Source organism: Sinohyriopsis cumingii, chromosome 11, assembly GCF_028554795.1.
Source record: "Sinohyriopsis cumingii isolate HCF-2022 chromosome 11, ASM2855479v2, whole genome shotgun sequence".
NCBI classification, from domain to species: Eukaryota; Metazoa; Mollusca; class Bivalvia; order Unionida; family Unionidae; genus Sinohyriopsis; species Sinohyriopsis cumingii.
In genome coordinates, this window is record NC_142971.1 from 82,854,317 (window position 1) to 82,875,738 (window position 21,422).

The following is a 21,422-nucleotide window of genomic DNA, read 5'->3' on the forward strand; positions in this document are numbered from 1 at the left end:
ACAGGGGATTTCAAACCGTCGTGTTGTATGGAAAGTCTCAAACGATCGTCTTCTTTGGGTTGACATTGTCGCTTGAGTGCAGTGAGCAAAGAATCCCACACCTCAGTGATGAACACTTCTGCTTTCTCTAACGGCACTTCAGCCTTGAAATCTTTAAACTTCACCGTGTATTTGTAAGCCGTGGTTCTAAATTTTCTAGAGGAGCGCTTTTCCGTCTCTCGAATGGAATAGTACTTTTCAGGGTTGACAAAGGGTGGTGAACTTGGTTTAGAGGGTTCTGATTCTGGTTCACTCATGTCCTCTTCAAAATCACTGGCATGAATTTGTGCCAAGATTTCAGCCCTAGTACGAGGCGATAGATCACGTTTCTGCCTCTTACTTTCTTCTTCTTCTTTCTTCTCGAATGAATTAGATCGTTTCATCTTGAAAGCAAAAAGTCAAATGACTCAAGTTCAAACACCATAAACTACTTTATAGTCATAGCAGACCAGCGTATATAAAAGGGTGTGTGTCTTGTCCTTTCACTATTCATTTCACTCTCAAGCCGAGCACAACGATGGAAGAGACTAACCAGATGGAACGTTTCGTCAGAGCTTTGCGAGGGGTCATTAGAAAATTCTCTTCAGACCAGCCTACGGACTACTCTCCTTCCTTTAGAGATAAAAGTCAAGATACTTGCTATATCTGTCAGAAGAAAGGGCATTGGTCTTCAGAGTGTCCAGACCGTCAAAAAAGAAAAAAAACAGGGGATAAAAAAGACAAAAGTCAAGATACCTGTTATTATTGTCAAGAAAAAGGACATTGGTCTCCAGATTGCCCAAAAAAGAAACAAGAGGAGTCAGAAGAAAAGAGGAATTCTTCAGAAGAAGAGAGGGATTCTTCAGAGGAAGAGAGGGATTCTTCTGAGGAAGAAAGAAGACAGGTGAAGAAAAAGAAACAGGAGAAAAAAAGAAGAAGGGAAGAAAGCGAGGAGAAAGAAGAGGAAAAGAGTGTGACGGTGAAGAAATTCAAAAAACAGAGAGACTAAACAAGGAGAAAAGAAGAAATCAATGAACTTTTCATTAAAGTGTTGTGTTGTGAATTGTGAATTGGATTGTAAAAAATGGAGAAAAGAATAAATGAATGATATAAGGTAAGTGTCTTTGAGTTGTGATTTTAAAATAAGAAGCTACACTCACGCACTCATACAAAGACACGTACTATAAGGGTAACATGGGTGGGATTTATTTTTGAGTTATTGGCAAATTGAAATTGTATTTCTTTTCGAGATATGTGGGTGGCCCTGAAAAGGGCCTTTTTTATTTCGGTGCAGGGGTGAGTTTAAGCAATCAACTTTAACTGCCTTATGCCTTTGCCACGGCCAAGGCCTACTTCTGGACTGCGTAATGTTGATGATGATGATAATGATTGGGTTGAAATCACTAAGGGTGGTACGGTAGGCTTAGTCACAGGGTTGACGTGTTTAGCTCGGGAAGGTCGTATTCTCTTCGGTCGTGATAAAGAAGTCTGATACATTTGTTTCAGACTTCTTAACTCCGCTAAAATGTCCAACAGTACCGTGACCGTTTGATTTTCACCCTCTTGTTTCTTTGCTGCTACTTCTTCTTGCTGTTGTTTTTTTCTTACCTCTTCTTCTTGCTGCTGTTGCTGTAGGAGAAAAGCCTGTTCCGCTTCCTTTTGTCGTTGTATAAATTTCTCCAATTCTTCTTTCTGTCTCTGTCTAAAATTCTCCACTTGCGGTAATGAAGAAGGTAACGAAGGTTCCGGAACAAATTCTTGCGAGGAGAGAAAATCCACAAAATCCCAATTCACCTCTTCTGAAAGTAAGTCCGGGTTCCCTTGGACGGTCTCCCCTGCTGGTGCACCCCACTGGATCGTTTTCTGAGTTTCCGTCATGTTGAATCACTATCGCATAGATTGACTGCACACAAGCGCTAGCGAATCTATATTGACTACGTGACGTCACAGACTGATCTCTTCGGATTGGATGCGGGCTGACTGAATTCTGTAACGCGTGTTTGGATTGGTGAATGAACTCAATCCGTTTCAATCCTTTCTGTCCCTATAAATAAGCGCCGTTCACTGCATTGATTCACCTATTCTCGGAGCCTCAACATGTGGACCGACGTTGAATCTTCAACCCTTGTGTCAACAATGATGTTCAGGACGGACATGCTCATGTATGTCCGATCCAAGTGGACCGTTGTCCACAGGACCAACAGCAGCCTGTGGATAAGAAGAGTCTATATAGAGAGACAAGGTTGCCTCAAGAGGACTCTGATGTATGGCCCTGCTGTAAGACGAAGTTTGAGGAAAAGAAGATGTCGCAAATGCCCTCTATGTTAAGGGCATATTAACATAAACCCAAAGGCCCTTTTCAGGGCCAGCCATATTTCTCGAAAAGAGATAGTCTTTGAATTGCCTACCCCTTTTTTAAATTTAAATTTAAATTTAAATTTAAAAAAACTTTAAAAAAAAAAAAATCCCATGTTAAATTCCCCTTGTACGTATAGTATCCCACGATTTATTCCCATGTTAATTCCCCTTGTACGTAGAGTGTCCCACGATTTATTCCCATGTTAATTCCCCTTGTACGTAAAGTGTCCCACGATTTTTCTCCATGTTAAATTTCCATTATACGTAAAGTGTCCCAAGGGTGTTTTTAATGCTAATTCCCATTATACGTAAAGTGTCCCCCTTCACTACTTATATATATCACTACGGTATAGTGTAGGGGTACATATACATATTGCAACTACACATTGTAGGGATACTGTTATGATAGTATGGCCTTAAAATCAGCAACAACGTGATAAAACCAACAAGTTTCGTATAATTGAAAATATAATTTGTTTCAATATAATACAAAATTAACAGGTAAACAATAAGTTACAGTATGGTTTCATGAAATCCTAACATTCCCAAATTTTCTATAAGTTCCAAACGTATCGGTTAAACTGAATGTGTTTCCATGTTATTGTGAAGGATGAAGAGTAATATACTAATGTATTAACAGTACATAAGAATCAGTCTTTGCATGAATTTAAAATAATTTCATAGCATCCATTAAATATCCAAATGTCTTTAAATGAATGTTAGATCACTGTAATTCCAACGAATAATTTAATTAAATAAATGAACAAATCCATCTCAGTACAACTTAATCTCTTCCAAGAATTTTGTTTACTAATAAGAATACTTAATTCTAGACAATAATTATCTATACAAAATACCAAGACCTAGTATCAAAATCAGAAAGAGGTTCGATGAATCATTTATATTGCACATCTAACCGGTAGACAAGGTCAGCTGCTTTTCAATAGCTAATCAGAAACTAGGTCTGATTGGCCTTTTCAAAACCTGATGTCCTTGGCGGATCACGTGATGTTTGCAGTATGCCTCAAACTTGAAACTTTATGAATGAATCTACACATTTGACACAAGAATGACCTCTTCTTTAAAGTGCAAACATATGAACCATAAAACAGTAGTATTTAAAATATTCTTAACCAAAAAGTCTTTCAAAGAATATTCATGAAAATAATACATATAATATAGATATACATAACAGTCCATTTACATATCGCAAATACACCTTGTAGAGGTATATTTACTTATCATAACTACACAGTGTAGGGATGCATTTGCACATCGCAGCTACACAGTATAGGCGTAGGAGGATCGCTTTGCAAAACTCTTGTTCTTCTGGTTAAACATGAACAGAGCTAAACTTTAGCAAATTTCTAAATCACAACCAAAAACTCCAGTTCCAACACCCGCATTTTGAAAACGCATCGAGCAAAGCATAACATAACTGAAATCTGTCAGCAACATAAATAATGGCTTAAAACTACATTGTGATAGATTCAACCAATTTCACTATAAAATACGTCCTTCTGTAAACTATTTACTTTTCTAAATTTTAAGTCATCGTGGTGATTTCTTGTCGTTATTGTTTTAATATTATGCCGGTGAAGAAAAGAAAAACAAAACAACAATCAAATGCCTCATGTAACGTAAAGTGCTTATGCGCTTGTTGTTTAAATCAGGCCATTTTCTTTTAACTGGAAAAATTGTATGGTGTTGAAAGTATTATAAATTTTCTTACCTTTTATCTTTCAACTATTAAATATAATTTAATTTTTAACGCAGATTTGGTCTGCGTGTGTGTTTATTTATTCTTTATTTTCCGTAACAAATAGAATTGTATGCGTTTATTGGAGGGTTAAGGAAAGTAGACTGGTATTGCAAAACAAACTATAAAAGTCATAATAGTTTCACCAGCGGACCAAGAAATCGCAGTCCATTTGGAGGAAAATGTCTGTTTTGGTAGGCGGATGTGATTATGATGATATTACAGATTTTATCGCTTGACAGATGAAAAAAGATGCTAATTCAACACTTTTAGCATAAATCTTGCGAATGGACTAGTTTTATATGAAATTTCAAAACGCATGTGGAATAGTGTTATTCGTTATTGTTGCTATTAAACTACACGAAGTCTGCAATGCGTGGATCCAATAGTACTTTGTACAGCTTCCCGTTTGTTTATACCTCACCCACCCCATTTTGAAAAAAGGCATCAGATATATATATATATATATATATATATATATATATATATATATATATATATATATATAATACACGTCAGTTGGTCATTTTATTCATTGATTTATAAGTTCTAACCTGATTGTCACCAGGGAGCCCCAAACACATAAGTTGTTGGCGTTTCAAAACGAAACGGAAAAGCCTGTTTTAAAGGAACAAATGTGACTTGGTTCATCGTCTTTGATAATCTCAGTAATTTTGTAAATCTGCAGATATATCTCTTTAAACACATGTCTGCAATAGTTCCTCTTTTTATTACATTTTTTTTTAAGGTAAGGTGGGGCCCTGGGTGGTTGAGGGGACTAAAGTGCTTGCCTGTCAGTAGGTTCAGTTGGGTCGTCGGTGTTCCTTACCAGGGTTTTACCCGGGTTCTTGCTCCTTCAGTTTACACTGGCCGCCATGTATGGTCTGTCTTGGACTGAGAAATGGCATTAAACCCAAAACAAGAACAAAATAAAAAAAATTGTAAAGAATAAAATTAGCCATTGCAATTGATGTTGACAGTTTTTTCTGAAGTGAACTTTTATTGAAACTTGAAATTGACAGTGAACTTGTTTGCACCAAGAGCTTCTGTTGGACCGCACCATTGGCCTAGTGGTTAGAGTGTCCACCTCGGATATGAGATTATGGGTTCGATCCCCTGCCGAGTCATTACAAAGACTTACAAAAATGGTACTAACACCTGCCTCACTTGGCGCTTAGCATTAAGAGGTTAGTGTTAGGACTGTTTGGCCTGGTGTCAGGATAATGTGACTGGGTGGGACATCATGCTACATTTCGGTGGCATGATGCCCCAGTGCTAGAGATCACTATAAACTGTCACACGGCAGACATCGTAGCAATATGACTGATAAATTGTTAAAGCTACGTTAAAAATCCAAATCACACACACACAGAGCTTATGTTTTGTTTGAAATGCTAATGATCTGAAAGTGGTAGGGAGACCCTGGTGACAATCAGGTTTAGGAATTTTAAAGTGATGAATGACTTGAGTTTTGTACATTTTGTATAGCCTTGATGCTATGCTTTTCATTTCTAAAATGTGAGGTACAAACAAATATGGAGGTATGCAAATACTATGATATTGGTGATGTGGAAAGAGAGGGTTAGGGAGTGGACATCTCTTATTGTTGGAGCATGTTGGTACAAAAGCAAATAAGAAACATTTTGACAAGTATAATGATAAAATAAATGATGGTCAGTTATATTGACAGAGTTTAAGATAATCCAGTTGCAAAAATGTATTGTTTGCTTACGCTCCCATTTTTTTGTAAATCCCACCCACTGATATTAAAACAGACATAAGCAACAAGGATATAAAAATGCATAAAATATCATTTCATTCATCAATTTATATATTCTAACTAGATTGTCATCAGGTGACCTCTAACATTGTCATCTTTCTCATGTAACAACCAAACTGAAGCTGTCTTTGAAAACAACCAGACATACTGCTCACTTTTCTGTAGTTTCTAGAACTGTCCTTGTTTATAAAGAAAAGACTCATTTGCATGCAATACTTATAGTGTCATGTTTTGAAGAAAAAAAAAACATTAAGCGTGATTAAAAAGTATAACTTGTGTATATATACATACATATATATATGTGTGTGTTTGTGTGTTCTGAGGGAAATAACTCCAATATTTGTGGAAATTGGAGGTATTATACAGAGCTTGTTGACAACAGTGTACTACATTATGCCTGTTGCCTGAAAATAATGACTTGCCCATGCAAATATGGAACCATGTTAGTAAAGAAACTCTTTCACTTTGAAAAGCTCAGAACATGACACTTCTGGACTCCATCTTGAGAGGTTAGAAATTATAAATTGATAAATGGTTAAATTTTATGCATTTTTATATCCTTGATACTTTTCGTTTTTAAAATCAGTAGGGTTATAAACAAACTGAATGCTATAAAAGTATATTAACTGCTTTCAAATTTACTTGTTCGTCGCAAGTCCAGGACTCAGTATGGCAGATCTTCAAACTTTACTGAGCATTCACTTTTAAACACTGCTGTTATTGACAGTCTATGCTTGGCTAATTTGTAGTGTTCAAGAACCAAACTTGAATAAGCTTTTGATGAGTTATTCACCGGGTGACCTTCACAAACCATTGTAACCTTCATAACTTCTCTCTGTATTTTGTGCAGCATGAGACATTTGCTAAAATATTACAATAAAATTATAAAATGTGTTCAATTCCTATATTTGGAACTATTCCTTCATTCATTCATTCAACACATGAGAGTATACATACAGTTGAATAGTTATCATTTTATTAGAATTCTGAAAGTCTAAGATATAATAAATGCTATGGATGCATTTGATGGTTTTAAGTCAGAAATTGTGTCATATTGGCTTTACAATGGATTACAGACTGGAAAAATCTGCATGTCTGCGTCGGAAATGACCTGATCTAGACCTTGGACAAGTACTTTTGTAGCCCATCTTGTATTGTAGACCTTTGTGTGTACAAACCACTTCCATTTAAGTCATCTTGGCATAAGGCATAAAAATGGTTATTTATCATCCGTTGTTAACATATAACATTACTCCTGAAGGTTTCTTATTCCAACAAACATGTGACTAACAGCTGATAGGGCTGGTGGGTTATTACACAACAGAGATGCAAACAAATGACACATAAAGCATGAAGTCTAATGTTTTCTTGTCTTGTGTATGCAAGCAGAATACTGCATTCTGGTAAAAATCAATACCAAAGCCTGGTCATTGAATTGATGCTGTGCGAAAGCTGATGGTGGATTTATTATCATCAATCACTTTATCTTATTAAATATGTAACAGAATGATATAAAAGTAGATTAAAATGGATTATCCCCTGATAAATAAGCTAGTTTTGAAATGATAATGTGATCCATCCAGCATGGGAAAGGCATAAGAGATTGACCTATAGCCAGATAGCCATGTATTACTTATCTTAAAATATATTAAGAAAATAAAAGTATTTTATGTTGACACTTACCCCATGTGAATTAGTATTGATATTTTAGTGCCTATGTAAAATTGCTTGAAAAATGGCTGTATAAATAAGGTTACGATAGTTGATATTTACGATTTAGTTAGATAAGGGATAGACATTAGACCTTGAAGTCCGACAAAGCGCCAAATTGAATGAGTCAGAGAACCAACTAGCACCTTTTCCAGCACATTTTAGGGGTTTAAATAACATACAGAGATGTGCTAGATTACTAATTTTGGGATGGTGGTATTATAGTAATATGAATTTTATGACTTACTGTATGTCATTCACAAATAGTTTCATGAAATGCTTTTAAAAACTAAATGACTTTCTATTTTTGTGAATCTGATTTTTTTAAAAGAACCATTTAATGCATCACCTTTATTTACATGCTCCTCTTATCTATTTTTCTTAGCTGAGAAGATTCAACTTTTTTGACAAGGAGGTTGTGAAGGATCCAGAGACAAACCAAGTGTTTGAAAAGTTAAAGGTTTGTACACAGTAACATTTTTCTCAAACATAAACTAAAGCAAGTGTCTTTTGAAAAATTGCTGCAACAAGTAAAATTCTATATACTCTGAATTCTTTTTAAGCTCCATCTCAAAATACATCAAGCCATTTGGTCAAAAATGGCCACAAATGAAAAGGGGCAAGGATAAGATTTAGACAGGCCCTGGCAGTAGGGGTAATCTTTGGACAATCTCTGGCAATATGGCTAATCTTTGGACAGGCCCTGGCAATAGGGCTAATCTTTGGACAGGCCCTGGCAATAGGGCTAATCTTTGGACAGGCCCTGGCAATAGGGCTAATCTTTGGACAGGCCCTGGCAATAGGGCTGATCTTTGGACAGGCCCTGGCAATAGGGCTAATCTTTGGACAGGCCCTGGCAATAGGGCTGATCTTTGGACAGGCCCTGGCAATAGGGCTGATCTTTGGACAGGCCCTGGCAATAGGGCTGATCTTTGGACAGGCCCTGGCAATAGGGCTGATCTTTGGACAGGCCCTGGCAATAGGGCTAATCTTTGGACAGGCCCTGGCAATAGGGCTAACCTTTGGACAGGCCCTGGCAATAGGGCTGATCTTTGGACAGGCCCTGGCAATAGGGCTGATCTTTGGACAGGCCCTGGCAATAGGGCTAATCTTAAAGGTCCATGTCAACTTTACTATGTTTAAATTCAGTGCATCTGTTTACTACAGTATAGGATTAAGCATGATTTAGTGTTTATAAGGAAATAAATGAATGGTTAAGTACAGACGTGGTAAGAAGGACTTGATCAAACATTATTACATGACTTTGTAGTGTAGCTAGTGATTTTGACAACGGATCATTAAAACCCAGCCATCACTAATCTGTAGTAAAAATTATAGCAGGTCACTATCATTACAGTAACCACTCTGGTGGCCTAAGTGGTTGGAGTGTCTGCCTTGGATGCAAGAGGTCACGGGTTCGAACCCTGGTCGAGTCATACCAAAGACTTTAAAAAATTGTACTAGCAGCTGCCTCACTTGGAGCTCAGCATTAAGAGGTTAGGACTGGTCGTCCTGGTGTCAGGATAATGTGACTGGGTGGGATATCATGCTACATGTCTATGGCATGATGCCCCAGTGCTAGACATCGCTATAAACTGCCAAACTGCAGACACTGTAGCAATTTGACAGAACAAGTGTTAAAGCTACATTAAAAATCCAAATAACACACACTCACACACACCAAGTGTTTAGCCCAAGAGATGCCATCAAGCTATGGTAAGCAGCTGGTTTAAGAAACACCTAGTCATAGACTATGACCCATGGACCTAGATTTGACATTGACCTATGGACCTAGATTTGACATTGATTCAAATACAGATAATGAACATGAATTTTTAACGTTTTGCAAATCTTGTTGATTTTGTTTTGAGTTTACTGAATAATGAATGTTGAATTAGAAATTGAACAGACTTCCGATTTTAGCAGGATCGGTAAAAAAATTTAGTTGGGTATTTGTGTTGATTATTGAATAAAATCCTAAGTTCATGCCTTGTATTAACGTGTAAAATATTTTAGCAGACACTGCAGTGTAATACACTTGCTCATGAAAGTTGATTGAGCACCCCATATAATATGGGTTTCACTGCATATTCCTTTAGCATTTTGTGACTCGCCATATATTACACTTTAATAGGGGGTATTATTATTTGCTGTAATAATAATCATAATAAACTTTGATTACTTTATTTCTGTCTTTAACAAAGTTAATATTTAAGTTACAGTTATTATGATGTTTGCATTTTTACATTTTATGAATTAGTACCAAGTGTATTGCAATAAATGGGTCCTATTTTTTTTCTTTGGCAGGATATCAACATATCGTCATGTGCCAGTGGGCGTGGCCAGATTGTCATAGCAGATTGTGAAGGGATGATCTATATGATCAACAGAAAGTTCCAGATCACATCATTTAAAGCATATGATATCCGAGTCTCACACCTCTACCAGCTGAAACAGTTCAATATCCTTCTTGCCGTTGGCGTACGTGATATATTTAATTATTTTACAGACGTGATATATTTAATTATTTTACAGACGTGATATATGATATATTTAATTAATAGACGTGATATATTTAATTATTTTACAGAAAACTGAGTTTGTCTTTGAAGTTTTAGAGACGTTACACATGAATTGCAGAAACATGAAACAAATGAATGTGCTAATGTTGTAAATATTTTGCCTGAGTTACACTGGCTTTTAAGTGGTCTCCTTTATAGAAAACCCTGATGCAACACTAACAGATCTCCTTCTTGTTGACCTGGATGCAATGCCTACAGAATCTCTGCATGTAGACATTCTGTCTATAGTACTTTAAATGAATGGAAATAATTTGCATGATTTGATTTTTGTGCGGTTGTAGTTTGGCTTTGACTTCATCTCATAAAAGCTTGTTTAATTTGCCAAATAGTTTCAACATAAACTTTGTTTTTATTTCTTCAGCAAAACAAATTTGACAGAGTTGCTTTACTTGCTTCTTTGAAAGGTACCCATAATGCTATGCAAGTTACTATGGAAATCACCCCCATTTTCTATTGTCATTGAAAAGCCCTTGATAAAACAACAATGCCATACAAGTTACTGTAGGAATCACCCCTCTTTCATATGTCAGTGACAGGCATTTGAAACATTTTCTTTTCAGGTTTAATATGCAATGTGGACATCTTTGTTTAGTCACATCCATTCATCGGTCCACTTATCATGAGAATCCTTTTTACAAGCTTGTGCAAAAAATGCTCAGCGTTGACAAATTTAATTGTGTCCACATGTGTGCGATCATATTGCATTTCTACACCATGACCTTAATGATTTTGTTATTTTGCAGATTTTAAACTTAAAATTTAAATTTTTCAGACCTTGGGGTGCCTTTGACAAAATAGATATGTCAGTACAATAAATCAAACTGCATGGGATAGACAAATTAAATTTATACATACAGATGACCTGATTAGAAAATAGCAAGTTTATTGTTTTGTTTTATTTTGTACATTTTAAAATTGTTTGGACTTGAAGAATTTTTTGGCAATAATCTTGTTACCACAAGTAAGGAAAAATCATTTGAAGTACGCATATACATTATCTGAATTGATTTTGAGGCAACTATATCATTTTAGTGTTGTACACATTTGTAAACTTTTTGTAAAAAAATTTGTCAGCACAATTGAGGACAAATGAAATTTAGAAGACTGTTTGTATTTTTATATAGATGATCTGATTGTTTACATTTTTGCTACACATCTCTTAAATTTTAGTATTTAGATTTTTTCATTGAAAACCTTGTGAACACAATTAAACAAAAAGGCCAATTAAGGTAGACAAATGGAATTTGTTGTGTGTGTGAATCCCTGAGGTGTGTTATTGCCTTCTTTTGATGTGATAAGAACTTGTCCTTGAACAGGTATAGTGAATGCCCGAGGTGTGTTATTGCCTTGTCTTTTGATGTGATAAGACCTTGTGCTTGAAGAGGTATAGTGAATGCCTGAGGTGTGTTATTGCCTTTTTTATTGATGGCATAAGACCTTGTGCTTGAAGAGGCACAGTGAATGCCTAAGGTGTGTTATTGCCTTGTTTATTGATGACCTAAGACCTTGTCCTTGAGGAGGCACAGTGAATGTCTGAGGTGTGTTATTGCCTTGTCTTTTGATGTGATAAGACCTTGTGCTTGAAGAGGTATAGTGAATGCCTGAGGTGTGTTATTGTCTTGTCTTTTGATGTGATAAGACCTTGTGCTTTAAGAGACACAGTGAATGCCTGAGGTGTGTTATTGATGGCATAAGACCTTGTGCTTGAAGAGGCACAGTGAATGTCTGAGGTGTGTTATTGCCTTGTTTATTGATGACCTAAGACCTTGTGCTTGAAGAGACACAGTGAATGCCTGAGGTGTGTTACTGCCTTGTCTTTTGATGTGATAAGACCTTGTGCTTGAAGAGGTATAGTGAATGCCTGAGGTGTGTTATTGCCTTGTTTATTGATGACCTAAGACATTGTTCTTGAAGAGGCACAGTGAATGCTTGAGGTGTGTTATTGCCTTGTCTTTTGATGTGATAAGACCTTGTGCTTGAAGAGGTATAGTGAATGCCTGAGGTGTGTTATTGCCTTGTCTTTTGATGTGATAAGACCTTGTGCTTTAAGAGACACAGTGAATGCCTGAGGTGTGTTATTGCCTTGTTTATTGATGGCATAAGACCTTGTGCTTGAAGAGGCACAGTGAATGTCTGAGGTGTGTTATTGCCATGTTTATTGATGGCATAAGACCTTGTGCTTGAAGAGACACAGTGAATGCCTGAGGTGTGTTATTGCCTTGTTTATTGATGGTATAAGACCGTGTCCTTGAAGAGACACAGTGAATGTCTGAGGTGTGTTATTGCCTTGTTTATTGATGGCATAAGACCTTGTGCTTGAAGAGACACAATGGATGCCTGAGGTGTGTTATTGCCTTGTTTATTGATGGCATAAGACCTTGTGCTTGAAGAGGCACAGTGAATGTCTGAGGTGTGTTATTGCCATGTTTATTGATGGCATAAGACCTTGTGCTTGAAGAGACACAGTGAATGCCTGAGGTGTGTTATTGCCTTGTTTATTGATGGCATAAGACCATGTCCTTGAAGAGACACAGTGAATGCCTGAGGTGTGTTATTGCCTTGTTTATTGATGGCATAAGACCTTGTGCTTGAAGAGACACAGTGAATGTCTGAGGTGTGTTGATTTTATGATCAAGATAGGTCTGTCAATATTTAGCATGGTACATATACTTCAGCCACCTGTAAAATCTGCTGTTGCTGAAAAAATTCTAATTGCTATCACTTGTTATGAACTTTTTTATCTTTCCTTTGATATTACATTGATTGTTATTGAATCTCTTTAAATTCTTCATAAAAATTATGTATATCATTGATGTGTACAATAACCTGTATAGCATGTGTTATAATGTGGTCAGTAACCTGTATAGCATGTGTTATAATGTGGTCAGTAACCTGTATAACATGTGTTATAATGTGGTCAGTAACCTGTATAGCATGTGTTATAATGTGGTCAGTAACCTGTATAGCATGTGTTATAATGTGGTCAGTAACCTGTATAACATGTGTTATAATGTGGTCAATAACCTGTATAACATGTGTTATAATGTGGTCAGTAACCTGTATAACATGTGTTATAATGTGGTCAGTAACCTGTATGGCATGTGTTATAATGTGGGCAGTAACCTGTATAACATGTGTTATAATGTGGTCAGTAACCTGTATAGCATGTGTTATAATGTGGTCAGTAACCTGTATGGCATGTGTTATAATGTGGTCAATAACCTGTATAACATGTGTTATAATGTGGTCAGTAACCTGTATAACATGTGTTATAATGTGGTCAGTAACCTGTATGGCATGTGTTATAATGTGGGCAGTAACCTGTATAACATGTGTTATAATGTGGTCAGTAACCTGTATAACATGTGTTATAATGTGGTCAGTAACCTGTATGGCATGTGTTATAATGTGGTCAGTAACCTGTATAGCATGTGTTATAATGTGGTCAGTAACCTGTATAACGTGTTATAATGTGGTCAGTAACCTGTATGGCATGTGTTATAATGTGGGCAGTAACCTGTATAGCATGTGTTATAATGTGGTCAGTAACCTGTATAACATGTGTTATAATGTGGGCAATAACCTGTATAGCATGTGTTATAATGTGGTCAGTAATCTGTATAACATGTGTTATAATGTGGTCAATAACCTGTATAACATGTGTTATAATGTGGTCAGTAACCTGTATAACATGTGTTATAATGTGGTCAGTAACCTGTATGGCATGTGTTATAATGTGGGCAGTAACCTGTATAGCATGTGTTATAATGTGGTCAGTAACCTGTATAGCATGTGTTTTAATGTGGTCAGTAACCTGTATGGCATGTGTTATAATGTGGGCAGTAACCTGTATAGCATGTGTTATAATGTGGTCAGTAACCTGTATAACATGTGTTATAATGTGGTCAGTAACCTGTATAACATGTGTTATAATGTGGTCAGTAACCTGTATAGCATGTGTTATAATGTGGTCAGTAACCTGTATAGCATGTGTTATAATGTGGTCAGTAACCTGTATAACATGTGTTATAATGTGGTCAGTAACCTGTATAACATGTGTTATAATGTGGGCAATAACCTGTATGGCATGTGTTATAATGTGGTCAGTAACCTGTATAGCATGTGTTATGTGGTCAGTAACCTGTATAGCATGTGCTATAATGTGGTCAGTAACCTGTATGGCATGTGTCAATTGGTACATACTTACATGTGTAACTGGGCAGGGTGGTTCATTCTTTTACATCTGCCCAGCTGGAAAATTGTGAACTGAAAGCAGCATAGAATAAACAATCATGCTTGATCAGTGAAATTTAGCGAGGATCAGTGAAAATTCTGCTTTGATAATTCTTTGGATCAATGAAAGAAAATTTTAATTTCAAGCCCTGGTTGACATGTTGTAAACACAAATCTAGTGTCTTAATATGAAACAACGACAGATTGCAGATACATGAAGAAAATAATTTGAGGGTATAGAAAAGTATAGAAATTATCTAATTTGTCTATCAGTCTGCTGGAAACAAAATTTATGTGTTCCACCATTTCCCTTTAAGTCAAGTTATTTACAATGGTTCTGTGAAGTTGAATGGTGGCTAAAGAGATTACATGCATTTGTGTTCATAATCATTAAGGAGGGATGTATCAAAAATTTTAAAAGTGTATTTTAGTTAATAAAATGTTTCCATACTTTGTTTTTCAGGAAGATGAGGAAGGTGTTAATCCTCTGATTAAAGTTTGGAACTTAGACAAGGTAATCAAATGTGCTTTCTAGGTCAGTATATAGCACTGTCTCTTCTTTCTGCTGGGTCAGTATATAGCACTATCTCTTCTTTCTGCTTGGTCAGTATATAGCACTTGTCTCTTTCTTACGCTGGGTCAGTGTATAGCACTTGTCTCTTCCTTACGCTGGGCCAGTATATAACAGTGTCTCTTCCTTCTGCTGGGTCAGTGTATAGCACTGTCTCTTCCTTCTGCTGGGTCAGTGTATAGCACTGTCTCTTCCTTCTGCTGGGTCAGTGTATAGCACTGTCTCTTCCTTCTGCTGGGTCAGTGTATAGCACTGTCTCTTCCTTCTGCTGGGTCAGTTGCATACTGGGACAGGTCTGATGTAATGGTCTGCATGATGTAAAAGGCAACTGATAGTGGCATACTGATGTTTCAGTTGACAAGGTCTTCAACGTTTTGGGTTTGATATTTAAACTTGCTTGGCACTAATTTTTCCATGCTTATGCTAATATGCTATTGAACCATTGCATACATGCTCTCTCACTGTGTCGCTCATTCCTGTTTAGTTGTCTGATTTTCTTTACTCTTCACATTTCATTTCCTGAATTTCACTACAAGAGACACTTATCCTTAAATTAATTTTATGACATTAATATTGCTACAATTTTAAAAAAATTTGTACTGTATTCTTTAGATCTAAGTAATTCTGTATATAATGCTTATGGTAATAATACTATGGTCTGTTAGCAGGCCATGTCTTTGACAATAATAGAAGTATCCTAATACAAAGCATGGTCTCTCATGGTGATGTCAGATGATAAAAACTAGCTCTTGTTTTGAGCAAGGTGCCTTTGCTTGGGGTTGGGAATGGTCAATTCATGAGAAACCCTGACATCAGGGAACTGCTGTAATAATAATAATAATGATGATATTTGGTGCATGGCATTCATTCATAAACTAATTTTGAGAAGTTAACCTAGTCCTATAAATCATCCCCTCAAGTCTGTGTTGATACTGATGTATGATGTTGTGGGTCTGGTGTCACCTGTTCATTAAAATATGTAATTTTGCTGCATGCAGATCATTTCGGAACAAACCCATGTACACTTTAGACACATACCGGTAATTGGTAACAGCCATATCAAGTGCAAAATTAAGAATGGCCACAGGACAGATGGTTGTGATATTCCAGGTGGATTTACAAGTCACCAAACATATGATTTGCTCAGGAAATATAATCTACATGTCACCAAAAGAACCCTTCAGCCGACGGTAACTGCACAGCCATGAGAAATACCAGTAAGTGTATAAAATATACATCAATGTGTGCATCCAAATTTGGATGCAGATAATTGCAGCTTTTAACGAATAGGTGATATCAGCCCCTCACCCGAAAATCAATATCATCACGGGTGAATGGCTGATTTATCGGTCTAAGGTTAACCCTGCTAAAGAATCACCTGTATGCATTGGCCGTTTTATCTTTGACTGTGGGTTAATTATAATCTTAGCATATATTCATATTTCAGTTTGAAAAGGGTACCCCAGTATGCTCAAGGATTTGTAGAGCCATTCCATCCAACAAACCAACACCAGTAAGCCTAACCTTTATTTCTTCTTTAAGTTCCTCGTGTATTCAGAAAATATGACTTGTTATTTTCAGATGGAGTGTAGAATTTTACCCTCAGTGCTTGAAGAAATTTCGTTCAAACAAGGCCGCAATGCAAGTAACTTCCAACAAAGGTCGCTTGCCCTGACTTAAAATCCACATGTTTGACAAGGCCGTTGTTTTACAATTATTTTGAGTATCCTAGTCAATCACGAGAAATTGGTTGGGCTAATATACATGTGATTTTGTTTCCGAGTCTGCACTCTCATTCACACTGTGCTTTCGAGGGGCTCGAAGCAATGTTATTTCCAACAAGTTAACAATTTCTATGCATGCTTAGGCATGGAATCCTGAAAAATCATGTTATACATCCTTGATCTTGTAATTTCTCACGGTATGCCTTCAAGTCAATGCACATTTAGTGTATTTCATTGTGATCTTACCGGGGACTATTCATTGCCCTTGGAGTGATTTCATTTTTTGAATGCTGCAAAAATCTTCTTATTTCTTGATGAAAGTTTAAAACAAATTAATTCAGAGAGACATTGGTTTTTTCTATGTGTTTCACCCAAATAATAAAAACAGTAGTGCCAATTTCCATAATTATGTGTGATTTGTGTGTGATTAGATTTTTAACAGCTTTAGTCATGTTGCTTCAATGTCTGCAGTGTTGCAATTTATGTTTATAATGATATCTAGCACTGGGGCATCATGCCACAGACTTATAGCATCATCATGTTCCACCCAGTCACATTATCCTGACACCAGGCCATCCATTTTTATAAATCTTTGGTGAATAAATGGATAAAATGTTCCCTTAGGGTGAAGGTTATTGTATATGATGCTGATCATAATTTCATTTTTAAACATAGAGATACTGATATTGGTCCAAAGATGTGCTCTAGTGTTCTATCAAAACGGTGAAAAATAGACACACAATAAAAAGTTCATCATTGAACTGGTCAATGTCTTTAGCACTCATCCTAGAACTGAATCAGTTGTGAGGTTGGTGTGAGCATTGATGGTTCTCCACCCCCTTTGCTTCCCCCATTAGTGAGATGGAAGGTGCATCAACATTGATAATTGCAGCTGAAGTGGAGGAGACAGATACAGAAGTCTTGCCAAACCTACCATTCTCTAGAATGTTAATGGAGCTGTCGATGCATTGTCTGGTGCATAAGGTGACAAAACAATTTCTCAATTCAGTCCAAAGGCTGCTCTTCCTTTTGTATTATTGTTCAATTATAAATATTATTTTAATGGGGAGTGCATGCCGTTTTCTTTTCAGCTGACTGGGCATAAGTCTGCTTGCTGATCTAGGCATGACCATCAGGCCTGTAGTCAGGGTGCATTTGCTTTATTACAGATCTTAATGATCCTATATTTTAGAAAATGACACAGGTCACAAAACCATGCCTGGCCAATGGGGCCATAAAGTATTGAACCATCTGGGGATCATTTTGATAGGTCGGTCCATCTTTCCACTCATATGCCATGGGCACTACAGGGATCTTATTGATAGATCCATCCGCTTTACAAGTAATGTGGCTAAGATGGTACTGGATCCATGCAGGGATAGCAGTGAGAAATCTGTCAATTTCACCACTCCTTTGACATTGCCGATACTATACCTCGACTGGGATCTTAATAAAAGCCAGTCTCTGTCACTACTTCTGTGGCATGAATAGTGGTAACACTGAGTCACACTGGTACTGTCCAATGCTTCTGGTGAGCCATCTGTCCATACTTGGACATGTCCATCCAAATTGGCTTTCTTAGATCACAATGAAAATAAATATTTTATGTATGTTACAAGAATAAATACTGATGCTGTTTCAACAAGATTCCTAAATTTTCATTTGAATTTAGACTACTACTTATCATTTAAAGATGAAGCCAATTTGTATACAGCACAAGTAATGTTTAAGTCTGGACAATTGAGTTATTTGATATAAAAATGCCGATAATCTTTACTGCTAATCCTAGACTAAGTGATAACCATTCATTGATTTGTCAATAGGTAAGTTATTAACCTTTAAGAAAATGCTTAAATGTCTATGTATGGATGTTTCAGGTGACCTGTTTAACAGTGCATGAGAACCTAAACTGGATGGCAGTGGGGTTTGAAAATGGCAGTGTTGTGGTCTTTAAGGGAGATGTGAAGTCAGATCGGTGAGTTTTCTCAATTCCACAAAAAAATGTACTCTGAATATAGAGACATTACTCTTTCTTTACATGTATAATCCTCATTCATTTCAAGTTGTTTGTGTTGGGCAGTGGCTGTCCATCCAGTTATACTTGGGCCACAAAGACTATTGTCTCATTCAATCCAAGTTGCTAGTCTATCTTGGGGGTAGTATCACAAAGACTGTTGTCTCATTCAATCCAAGTTGCTAGTCTATTTGGGGGGTAGTATCACAAAGACTGTTGTCTCATTCAATCCAAGTTGCTAGTCTATTTGGGGGGTAGTATCACAAAGACTGTTGTCTCATTCAATCCAAGTTGCTAGTCTATTTGGGGGGTAGTATCACAAAGACTATTGTCTCATTCAATCCAAGTTGCTAGTCTATCTTGGGGGTAGTATCACAAAGACTGTTGTCTCATTCAATCCAAGTTGCTAGTCTATCTTGGGGGTAGTATCACAAACACTATTGTCTCATTCAATCCAAGTTACTAGTCTGTCTTGGGGGTATTATCACAAAGACTATTGTCTCATTCAATCCAAGTTACTAGTCTGTCTCGGGGGTAGTATCACAAAGACTATTGTCTCATTCAATCCAAGTTGCTAGTCTATTTGGGGGGTAGTATCACAAAGACTGTTGTCTCATTCAATCCAAGTTGCTAGTCTATCTGGGGGGTAGTATCACAAAGACTTTTGTCTCATTCAATCCAAGTTGCTAGTTTGTCTTGGGGGTAGTATCACAAAGACTATTGTCTCATTCAATCCAAGTTGCTAGTCTATCTGGGGGGTAGTATCACAAAGACTATTGTCTCATTCAATCCAAGTTGCTAGTCTGTCTTGGTGGTAGTATCACAAAGACTATTGTCTCATTCAATCCAAGTTGCTAGGCTGTCTTGGGGGTAGTATCACAAAGACTGTTGTCTCATTCAATCCAAGTTGCTAGTCTATCTTGGGGGTAGTACCACAAACACCATTGTCTCATTCAATCCAAGTTGCTGGTCCATCTCTATGGTAGTGGCTGTCATCCAGCAATAATTGGGCCACAATAAGCAAAATCCCTATTCAATCAAAGCTGCTGGTCTTTCTGTGCCTTAAAGAGTATTTAACATTATGTTATACAGTAACATTTCTTTGTTAAACGTGTTTTTACCTAATAACCTGGATAATCTACTTTCTCAAGCTGGACCTTACTTCCCCATCCATCCCATCTGTTGCTAATTTCCTTGTTTACTGCCACACCGTTGTCAGCTCACCATTGTTCCCCTCAGCCCTCAACAACCCTTGTGTTTTCACTCACACTAGGGGCTCTGCCATCTCCCTGTTTAGGGCATTATCATCTACATCGACAGCAGTATACCTGGGCAGCATCTTAAAGAAACACATGGTAATTTCTATGTTACTCCAAGGCAGAATGATCTTCCTTCTCTGCTAGATCATCCAGGCCTTTTCATGAACTGGGAAGTTCAGACATCCGTACATCCCAGAATTTGATCCCTTTGGGCACAGACTTCTTAACTAACTGAAATCTGGCATGTTCCCTTTTGTTTGTGCTTCTAGAATCATCAAACTCCTTGAGTCGATTTCAAGACTTGGATTTCATTAGGAGAGTTCTTGCAACTCCTCAGCTATTATATGGCAGCGGACTTGACCCCACTCGGCCGACTTGTTATGCGAGCCTTGCCAGCACATTAACGCCTCATTTTATGTTTTCGTAATCAAGCAGTCATGATCACACCTGAAATTTGATCACATCTACATCAGTGGGGCAATCCAGGCTAGCTGACCATTGGAATACCATTGAAGAACCCCAGGCGGAAATAATGTAAAGTACCGACACCTGTGCACATGGTGGGAGTAACAACCTGTTGCTGACCTTCAGTACCATTGGCAACACCTTGCGAATGGCCTCTACACATCAGTATCCCAGAAAGGAAGGCTGTCATCAGTACCTTTCATTTCTGTAAAGATTGATCCTGGGGAGTGAAATGGTCTTCTTTCGATCCAACAACACTGTGGTGGTGACCTATGTCCTCAAGGAGGGAGATACCAGACCACTTGTCCAGTGTTCTGATTTGGCATTTTTCTACGTGTTTGCAGCAATCCACATATCAACATACAATTCAGACAAATTCTTGCTGCATCAGTGGCTTAACCGAGAATCAATCCAGAAGGGGTCATGTCCTTCACACAGAATGTCCTCTCCATCAGTTGGTCATCACTCAGATTCACACATTTCAAGTGCATCTGATGATCGACCGCTTGGCAACAGCTACTCATCATCATCCCCCCAGTTCAAGACTCAGCAGCTTGAGCTGTGAGAAGCACTGACAGCCATCAGGGAGGGTTCATGGGCCTGTGCCACCCCACCTATTGTGCTACAATTATGGGTTAGAAGGGCAAGATGACTCCAATAGCCCCTCTTTTAGGGCACAAGCCCTGTATCATCGATCTAATTTTCCCAATGATAATACACCCATGAAGATTCCGGCCAACCTGAATTGACCATCCTCTTCTTCTACATGCTCGGTCTTTACCAGTACAGCCTTGCGAGTCAGACAATTCAAACCTTCATTTTTGGAGAGAATCTTGAGAGTAACCACGTATATTGCCCATCTGTGTGCCTCTATCCCTCAACTGGCCAGTTTTCTCTGGCTATGTTCTTGGAGGAGAAACAGTTGAAATGATATTGGACAAATTCCGAT

The 21,422-nt window shown here is 37.4% G+C and overlaps 1 protein-coding gene across 2 annotated transcripts in view; it reads left to right on the plus strand.

The window, feature by feature from the left end:
- The first annotated feature begins 4,265 nt into the window (after nucleotides 1-4,265).
- LOC149788863 (vacuolar protein sorting-associated protein 11 homolog) overlaps nucleotides 4,266-21,422 on the plus strand; it is an 80,166-nt gene continuing 63,009 nt past the window's right edge. For both annotated transcript variants that reach the window (XR_016424269.1, XM_089974978.1), the window contains exons 1-6: nucleotides 4,266-4,329; nucleotides 8,011-8,085; nucleotides 9,933-10,106; nucleotides 14,904-14,954; nucleotides 16,459-16,524; nucleotides 18,613-18,710. Coding sequence is in view for 1 of the 2 variants with exons in the window: in XM_089974978.1 (XP_089831104.1) it covers nucleotides 4,318-4,329; nucleotides 8,011-8,085; nucleotides 9,933-10,106; nucleotides 14,904-14,954; nucleotides 16,459-16,524; nucleotides 18,613-18,710 (476 nt within the window). In the remaining variant the exon portion in view is untranslated. The remainder of the gene's footprint in view (nucleotides 4,330-8,010; nucleotides 8,086-9,932; nucleotides 10,107-14,903; nucleotides 14,955-16,458; nucleotides 16,525-18,612; nucleotides 18,711-21,422) is intronic.